At 45.8% G+C, this 9,822-nt stretch overlaps 1 protein-coding gene across 2 annotated transcripts; it reads left to right on the top strand.

Annotated features, from left to right (window-relative positions):
- The first annotated feature begins 265 nt into the window (after window positions 1-265).
- GINS3 (GINS complex subunit 3) lies at window positions 266-8,777 on the top strand. Of its 2 annotated transcripts, XM_080637624.1 has the most exons (3): window positions 266-453; window positions 1,594-1,827; window positions 6,879-8,777. In XM_080637624.1, the coding sequence occupies exons 1-3, from the start codon at window positions 280-282 to the stop codon at window positions 7,107-7,109; spliced, it is 639 nt and encodes a 212-aa protein (XP_080493750.1). In that variant the 5' UTR covers window positions 266-279; the 3' UTR covers window positions 7,110-8,777. The 2 variants fall into 2 exon arrangements, with proteins under 2 accessions (XP_080493750.1, XP_080493751.1); XM_080637625.1 differs by lacking the exon at window positions 1,594-1,827.
- The last annotated feature ends 1,045 nt before the right edge of the window (window positions 8,778-9,822 follow it).

Here is a 9,822-nt window from a genome sequence, read left to right as displayed (position 1 = left end):
AGTGTTCAAGGCCAGGCTGAACGGGGCTTGGAGCAACCTGGTCTAGTGGAAGGTGGCCCTGCCCGTGGCAGGGGTTGGAACTGGATGAGCTTCAACGCCTCTTCCCACCGGCACCTGCCCAGGATCCCATGAATAACATGCTCTGGGAGGGTTGCGCCGGCACAGGCCGGCTACTCCACGGCGCATGTGCGATTTCGCGCTCAACGGCGGAGGCGGGGGGTGCGTGACGCGCTGCGTGGGAGCCGTTGCTGGGGCCGTTCCGGTTCGCGCTCGTCGGCCATGTCTGAGACGTATTTCCCTGTGGGCCCCGGGCTGGGGCTGGAAGAGAGTTTTCTGTCGCTGGACGACATCCTGATGTCGCAGGAGAAGCTGCCGGGCCGCGCCGAGACCAGCCTACCGCGTCTGGGTTTCGCACTGGGCCAGGGGACGGGCACGGGGGACGCCATTACGGAGGTAACAGGCGGGACAAGGGCAGAACTACCACTCCCGACAGGCCCCGCGCGGAAGGGCCGGGGAGGACGGCGGAGGCGAGGCGCAGGGGGCGCTGGGAGCTGTAGGCTCTGGGCCCGTGGGACTTTAGGGTTAAGGACAGGATGACGGCCTTTCATAGAATCCCAGGCTGGTTTCGATTGGAAGGGACCTTAAAGCTCATCTAGTTTCAGCCCCCTGCCACGGGCAAGGACACCTTCCATTAGACCAGGTTGTTCCAAGCCCCATCCAACCTGGCCTTAAACACTGCCAGCTGTCACCACTGCTTTGAGCAGCCTGTTCCAGTGCCTCACCATCCTCACAGGAAAGAACTTTGTCGTGGTTTAAACCCAGGCCGTAAATTAGAACCACACAGTCTACTTACCCCCCAACCTTTCTTTCCCCCGCTCCTGGAGGGACGGGGAAGAGAATCAAAAGAATGCAGCTCCCACAGGTTGAGATAGGAACAGTTTAGTAACTAAGGTATAACACAAATCGCTACTGCTACCACCAATAATAATAATGATAAAGGAAATAACACCTCACCGACCGATACCTCGCTCCCCACCCCGCAGCAATCTAGCCCTTCCGGATACTTTCAGTTACATCCTGGGCATGGCATGCTGTGGTATGGAATACCTCTTTGGCTAGTTTGGGTCAGGTGTCCTGTCTCTGCTTCTTCCCAGCTTCCACTCCTCCCTAGCAGAGCATGAGACTCACAAAGTCCTTGGTCAGGGTAAACATTCTGACCAGCAACTAAAAACATCGGCTTTATTAGCATTATTCCCAGGCCGAAAGTCAAAACCACAGCGCTGCACCAGCTACTAAGAAGGAGAAAAAATGACTGCTACTGCTAAACCAGGACAAAATTCTTCATATATAATCAGTCAATTATGAGGTTCTACAACATGAATTAAAAAAAAAACCATTTCCGTATTCTTGCAGTAATAGTTAATGCCTATAAAGTGTTCCTGGGTTTTATTACAGTTACAGTAGACTGTTTGGAAAACAAAATAGACTTTTTGTAATACTGAATCTTATTAATAAAGCACACTGCTGTCTTTGGGGTCAGCTTTTGTGTTTTCATGGCAAGGACAACTTTTGATTTTTTTCTCCTTCATGCAGGGATCAAAACTGGAAATCCCTCTGTGGCTTGCTAAAGGTCTGCATGACAGCAAGCGTAGAATAATTTCTGTGGAACTGCCAAAGATTTACAAGGAAGCCTGGAGGACAGTGTTGAGCGCTGATGCCGTTGTGGTTGATCTGCATAAAATGGGGCCATACTACTATGGATTTGGCTCCCAGCTCCTGAATTTTGACAATCCAGAGAACCCTGAGATAGCTCAGGCTATCCTGCAGGCAAGTATCTGGACTAAGTCTTGAAATGTGGTTGTACATTTTTCCATGTTCTTGTTCTCAGCTGTTCTGCAGTCTTCAGGAGGAATAGCCGTTTGTTTTAATCCATCTGACTGCTGTATTGATGATGGTCTTCTAGGTCAAGCTGTAGGATGACCCTTTTGGCAACTGCACAGTCTGGTGGTAGAAGCCTCAACTATGCACCCAGGAGTGTAATTTTAGCTTGGACTTTCCTCACTGTCAATATGTTATTTCATAAAATCCTGTAAAACTAGAGGAGACAGAAGATAATCTAATTGTGCCCTGCAAGGCAGGATTAATTCACCGTCTATACTTTCTATTTTTCTACTCTGTTTTTAAAGCTCTGTAGTGATGAGACTTGACACTGCTCTGGGCAGTCCATTTCAGTGCTTCACCATCCTAATCATAGAAAGTTTCCTCTCATGTCTAAACTAAAGCTCCTTCACAGCAATATAAGCTCTGTTCTGTTTGCCTCATCCTAAGTAAACACTGAGGACAGACTCTTCCTTCTTGCAGCAGTCCGAGTTCATTTGCCATCTCTCTGTGGGCCGTGCTTGCTAACCTCCGATTGTCCTTCCAGTTGATCTGCATTCACTGTGATGTGCAGTGCCCTGAGCAGCATACAGTGACCTGCTCAGGACTTGTGCTGATGGAAAAAAAAAGATTACTGTGTGAATTTTGTAGGCTGTGATGCTCCTTGCTCATCGTGGTGCAGCACCTTGTTTTTTATGATGAAGTGACATTGCTAGGTGTTTGGTTTACAGTCCACAGTAAGATGGTACAGACTGCATACACACGGAGATATTCCTTTTATTGCATTCGTACAGTTCCCCATTTCTGCCTTAATGTAAAACTTTCCTTAGTCTCAGCTGAATTGCCGCCTGTTGTTTTCACACCATGTTTTTAATTTGTCAGAATCTGTATGAATTAAGAGTTTTGCTATCTAACATGCTTGCTGTCATCCCATCTCCTTCTCCAACATGTTGTTTGGTAATTTCACAAGTGTAACTTCTATTACTTTGACAATATATCAAATAGTATCTGGTTCCACATAGACCCCTGTCAAACTCCATCCAATATGTTCTTTTCTGCTGATAGGTAGGATGTATAATTGTCTTTACTGACCACCAGTGTCTTTAGTGACTATGGGTGCCCCATGTCAGGTACCAGTGTGCTGGTTTTCTTCCCTTTGTAAGGCCTGTCATCCTGTCAACATAGGAAACTAGGCTGGGCTCTCAAAATTGGTTTCTGTCAAATCCATGTTGGCTGTTACTCCTCTGTTTTCTTGCAGAAGTTTATGTATACTTCGTTTATTCCAGTACATTTCCAGAAATTGATACTGATGAATGTGTAATTTTTTGGCTCTTCCTTTCTCCCCCTCCATATCCCCTATCTCTTTTGAAGGATAGGTAACATCTTTGCTAGTTTTTGGACCTCTGTTTTCCTTAAGCTTTTAAAGATAACCACTAACAGCTCTGAGATTTCTTCAGCCAGCTCTCTAAGTAGTCTGGGATGATTGCTATTGGCTTTTTTTTTTTTTTTCCTTTCTCTGTTTCTTAGATGAAGGCCGATGCAGAGGGGTTTTAAAGCACTACTGCTTTCTTAGAGTTGTCCACTGAAAGATTTCTTTCTGTGACCACAACTTTTCTTGTCTTTTCTCTTTCTGCTAAGGACATCTTGGGGAAAAGAGTCACATTAGCACACATTACTGACAGAAAAATCAAAACACACAAGGTATGCTTTCCCCTGATTAAAAGCAAACGAAGGGAGTTGTGCTGACTTAAAAAATAAAAAAAAAATCAAAAAAAAACCCCACCCTCTCCCAACCATTTAGGAACTACATATGTGAAGGGTAACTATTTGGTAGCAAAGCCAAGAATCATAGAATCATAGAATAGTTAGGGGTGGAAAAGACCTTAAGATCACCTAGTTCCAACCACCCTGCCGTGGGTAGGGACACCCCGCACTAAACCATGTCACCCAAGGCTCTGTCCAAGCTGGCCTTGAACACTGCCAGGGATGGAGCATTCACAGCTTCCCTGGGCAAGCCATTCCAGTGCCTCACCACCCTCTCAGTAAAGAATTTCTTCCTTATATCCAATCTAAACTTCCCCTGTTTTAAGTTTGAACCCGTTACCCCTTGTCCTGTCACTACAGTCCCTGATGAATAGTCCATCCCCAGCATCCTTGTAGGCCCCCTTCAGATACTGGAAGGCTGCTATGAGGTCTCCACGCAGCCTTCTCTTCCCCAGGATGAACAGCCCTCACTTTCTCAGCCTGCCTTCATACGGGAGGTGCTCCAGTCCCCTGATCATCCTCGTGGCCCTCCTCTGGACTTGTTCTAACAGTTCCATGTCCTTTTTATGTTGAGGACACCAGAACTGTGCACAATACTCCAAGTGAGGTCTCACAAGAACAGAGCAGAGGGGCAGGATGACCTCCTTCCACCTGCTGGTCCCGCTCCTTTTGATGCAGCCCAGGATACGGTTGGCTTTCTGGGCTGCGAGCGCACACTGCCGGCTCATGTTATGTTTCTCATCGACCAACACCCCCAAGTCCTTCTCTGCAGGGCTGCTCTGAATCTCTTCTCTTCCCAACCTGTAGCTGTGCCTGGGATTGCTCCGACCCAGATGTAGGACCTTGCACTTGTCATGGTTAAACTTCATAAGGTTGGCATCAGCCCACCTCACAAGCGTGTCGAGGTTCCTCTGCATGGCATCCCTTCCCTCCAGCCTATCAACCGAACCACACAGCTTGGTGTCATCGGCAACCTTGCTGAGGGCGCACTTAATCCCACTGTCCAAGTCACCGACAAAGATGTTGAACAAGACCGGTCCCAACACCAATCCCTGAGAGACACCACTTGTTACCGGTCTCCAGCCGGACATTGAGCTATTTGATCACAACTCTTTGTGTGCAGCCATCCAGCCAATTCTTCATCCACCGAGTGGTCCACCCATCAAATTGATGTCTCGTCCAATTTAGAGACAAGGATGTCATGTGGGACAGTGTCAAACGCTTTGCACAAATCCAGGTAGATGACATCAACTGCTCTGCCCCTGTCCCTCAGTTTCGTAGCCCCATCGTAGAAAGCCACCATATTGGTCAGACAGGATTTGCCCTTAGTGAAGCCATGCTGGCTGTCACCAACCACCTCCTTGTTTTTACCGTGCCTTAGCATGCCTTCCAGGAGAATCTGCTCCAAGATCTTGCCAGGCACAGAGGTGAGACTGACAGGTCTGTAATTCCCCGGGTCATCCATTTCCCCCTTCTGGAAAATGGGGGTTATATTTCCCTTTTTCCAGTTGTCAGGAACTTCACCTGACTGCCATGATTTTTCAAATATGATGGACAGTGGCTTAGCAACTTCATTTGCGAGCTCCTTCAGGACCTGCGGATGGATTTCATCAGGTCCCATGGACTTGTACACATTCAGGTTCTTAAGATGGTCTCGAACCAGATCCTCTCCTACAGTGGGCCTAGGGTCTTCATTCTCACAGTCCCTGCATCTGCCTTCCAAGACTTGGGTGGTGCGGTCAGAACTTTTGCCAGTGAAGATCAACGCAAAGAAGTCATTAAGAACCTCAGCCTTCTCCAAATCCAGGGTAGCCAGTTCTGCTGATAGCTTCCAGAGAGGGCCTACGCTGTCCCCAGTCTGTCTTTTATTTGCTACGTGCCTATAGAATCCCTTCCTGTTATCCTTAACATCCCTAGCCATGTTTAAGTCTAACTGGGCCTTAGCTTTCCTAACTTGGTCCCTAGCTTCCTGGACAACATTCCTGTATTCTTCGCAGGCCCCTGTCCTTGCTTCCACCTTTTAAAGGCCTCTTTTTTCCTTTGAATTTTCCTGAGCAGCTCCTTATCCATCCAAGGAGGTCTCCTGGCCCTCCTGCTGCACTTCCTTCTAGTTGGGATGCAACACTCCTGAGCTTGTAGCAGGTGATCCTTGAATATCAACCAACAGTCTTGGGCCCCCCTGCCCTCTAGAGCTATGGAACCTTCCTAAGCAGGTTCCTGAAGAGGCCAAAGTCTGCTGTCTTGAAGTCCAGGGCAGTGAGCTTGCTGCACGCTCTTCTCACTGTCCCGAGGATCTCGAATTCGACCATCTCATGATCGCTGCAGCTAAGGCTGCCCTGGAGCGTCACATTTCCAACGAGCCCTTCCCTGTTGGTAAGCACGAGGTCAAGCATGGCACCTCTCCTTGTCGGCTCCTCTATTACTTGCAGAAAGAAGTTGTCTTCCACACAATCGAGGAACCTCCTGGATTGCTTGTGCTGGGCCCTACCGTGGCTCCAACAAATATCAGGGTGGTTGAAGTCCCCCATGAGAGCAAGGGCCTGCGAGTGTGAGGCTGCTTCTATCTGTCTGTAGAGTGCTTCATCCATAAGAGAATTATTAATTTATAATATATTTGTTTTATAAATCTCTAAAATTGCACAGTTCTGATGATTAAGATCAGCTTCTGAAATAATGAAGCACAGTTCTCAAAGACTTTCAGCATTTTTTTAATTCCCAAAAGCAAAGATAAGGCAGGAAATAAAAATCCTTAAATATGTCTTGTTGCTTAGCTTTTCAAAATTTACCAGTTATAGATTTGATTATTTTTTTTTCTTTCCCCTTTTTCATGGCTAAGAGTTTTTTCAGCATAGTGAAAGTTCTACAGTGGCAGCTTGGCTGAACTTCCAGGCCCTTTCACAAGTTGCCATTTGTATGTTCCTGCAGTAGCTGTTATGGCATGAGATCTGTCCTACCTTCTGTAAAGCAGTGATTGCTTGTGAAGTGAGATGGAATAGGTTGCAATTGTGTTATACCTTGTGCTGTGCTCAAGCCTGTCATTAGGAAGGAGCCAAAGTCTAATCGTGATCTCCCAAGTCAGTCAAGAAAGTTTTGTCTTTGTATCCAATGTTAACAGGTGCTACGCTGCTTGCAGATCTTTGCCCAGTTGTGAGCTTACACCTGAAAGTAATACTCTTAGTGTGTGAGCTGGAGAAGCCTCTGTGTTACCTGTCAGTAATTCTGCTTATCTTCTTCAGACGTTTATTAGCCGATTTCGTCGTATCATGGACTCCTCTCAGAATGCCTACAATGAAGACACATCAGCACTAGTGGCTCGGCTGGATGAACTGGAGCGAGCCTTGTTTCAAGCTGGCCAGAAAGAACTGAATGACTTCCAGAGCTGGGAAAAGGGACAGGCTTCTCAAATCACAGCATCCAGTCTGGTCCAGAATTACGGAAAAAGAAAGTTCACAGAGGTGGATGATTGAAAGCCTGAAGAAGGTGCAGCTACAGTGAGGAACACCAAGAGATTTACAGTCTCTTTGTCACAGAAGATAAAGATTAATCAGCTTTGGGGAAGAACACGCTCACTGTCCATTAGTGGGAATTCTTCTCTGTAACATCTTCAGATCAGACTAGTGCAATTTTTAAAGGCAGACAGCAAGGATATAAGAATGAGATGGCATGACATCACTGGCCAGCTTTACAGCTTACTCATACCACTCCTGAGGTTTTGCATTCCAAGTGTGTGCTAGGTGGCTGAAAGGAATGAGAAGATTTTCTAGGAGGGTCATTAATATTTATTATTCTTTATCTCCCCAGCTGATACTTACCATACTGAATCTATCTAGAAAAAAAAGTGTAATTCAGTGTATTTCATCTTGCCCTTCCCATTCCAGCCTCCTGGAAATAGCTAATGTCAGGTTCCCTGTTCTTTGGAGAGCCCCAAGTGATGTGGGAAAATAATGATATAAACCACATGAAATTTTATTCTATTTCTTATGGACTGAGGTGGAAAGGTGCTCTTTGTGAGGCAGGAATATTTTTCTTTGCTGACTTTTGTACAATAGGGTTAAGTGCCCCGGAGAAAAATGCCGCCTCTAACCCATGGAGCAAGTGAAGAGGCTATGCAGGTCTTGCATGCTGCCTAATCTTTTCTCTCCCTTGGTCACTGTGGTCCTGATGCTGCATGAGGTGGAGAATGTTCTTGTTTGATGCGACTGGCTTGCGTGATGGATGTGTCTTTGTGGTGGGTGTTAAGCTCTCTGCTTGTTTTACAGGGAAGGCAACAGAAGGCAACAAAAAGTTAGTCTAGACTGGATCAGAAGCAGCAACTTTAGTGGAAGCTCTCCCCCATTACCAATCCCTGATCCATCTGTGTGCCCATGAAAAACTGTTCTAATTCCTAAATTTGGTCAGTAGAAGGGACAGAGCAAATTTCCTAATTTCCTTCCTTTTGATCCATCTAAATGATCCTAACAAAATGATCCCAGTAACTGTCATTCTTGCCTGTTGGCACCTTGCTGAACAGCACAGTGGTTGTCATCCTCTGTGGATGTGCTTAAACCTACATTATCTGAAGTCCTGTTGGATTGGAGTCAGAAGGCACATGGTTATCTCTGTAGGGCTTAGTTCCTGCAGTCATTAGGATGATTGTGCTTTGGAAGCAAGTATGGGATATGGGTGCTTATAAGCATCTGTAGAAGGTGGACCTAAGTGGAGGAGGCAGACAGTAGTGATACAATGTGCTTTCTTTTGTATGGGAATTACCGGGAGGTGACAGCAAGATCCAAATCTTGGGAGTTGTTACTGGACGTGCAGATGCACTTGGATATTGGATGCTTCAAACTGGAAACCTCGAGTACAAAGAGTGCATGGCTGTTTCTTGGCCAGAAGAGTGAAAGCTCCGCCTCTGGAGATGGGGAGGGGAGACAGCATGCTTGTGTCACTGGCACCTTGGTGTCTCTGCCTGTGCTGCCCAGGGCCAGCTGTCCTGCCAGGGAGGCTGATGGGAAGCTGTGCCTGACAAAGCAGTTGAAGTATGTGCAAGATAAATGCTGCTGCACTTAAGGACTTAATGGCACAGAATAGCCTGTGCATTTTGATGAAGCTTTTGTCTATTGTCCATTTCTGGATTTTTATGATGAATAAATATTATGTATGGGGATGTTTATAATATCAAATGTCTATTTTTAATTTCGCTGCAGCAGGAAAATCAGATGTAGATTGGAAAGTGCAGGTCTCTACAAAGCCATGGCCATGATGGATAACGCAGTCCTGCTTGTGTCATTTTTCCTCTTACAAGTAACATGCTCAGAACTATGTTTGTGCAACCATGCGATGGTAGAAGTAGTTCCTGTCTGCTTTGTCCCATGTGGGTAAGAGCTGTTTACTCAAGTCGTAAGAGACACTGCCAAGCAATCAATAAGCTATTGATTTTATAAATTGCATTTCTGTGAAACATGAGAGGGTGATTCTGTGTTTCCTTGACTTCGGTGTGGAGTGGTGGTGGCAGGTGAAAATTGGTGGTCTCTGTATTCGTACCCTGTAGCATAGACTTCGTGTAGCACATCAAAAGCTGTTATCAGTGCTTCAGCTGCAAGGGGGGCAAGTTTAAGTCCATCTGTGATTGGATCTTGTTTAGTGGTGGACTTGGCAATGCTGGAGCAAAGGTTGGACTTGATCTTAAAGGTCTTTTCCAACCTGGTTGATTCTGTGATTCTATGATTTTGTGATGAGAAGCATTTTTTAACTGGAAGGTATATTCTAATGAGATGGTGTTTTTGAGATTTAGTGAATTTATAAGCATAATCACTAGATCATGAATTTCCTGCATTTGTAACAGCATTTTTCTTCTCTGTGCTGGGTGTAGACGATTGCTTATTTGCCAACATTTTGTGCAGCTACTTTCAGAGTGAGGAGAAAAGAAATCCCTGGAGTAGTCCTCAGTGTCACTGGGTTTTTGTAAGTAAGCAGTGTCACTTTTAGTAACCCTGAGTGTTTAGGAGTGAACACCAGTAAAAACCTTAAAAATCTGATCCTGTAATTTTAAGTGACAGTATTTTGGTTAGTCAGTTTGATGTTCTGTGGATTTTATTTTTTTTTCATTTATTGCTGGCTGGAGTGCTTTTTTACTGTCCAGAAATACAACAAAGGAGTGCCCTGTACTTTTTACAACACAAACTGCACTTTATAATTGTA

This window comes from Psittacula echo (assembly GCF_963264785.1).
Source record: "Psittacula echo genome assembly, chromosome: Z".
NCBI lineage: Eukaryota > Metazoa > Chordata > Aves > Psittaciformes > Psittacidae > Psittacula > Psittacula echo.
The sequence above is the reverse complement of the archived record's forward strand: the minus strand, read 5'-3'. Positions and strand labels throughout refer to the sequence as shown.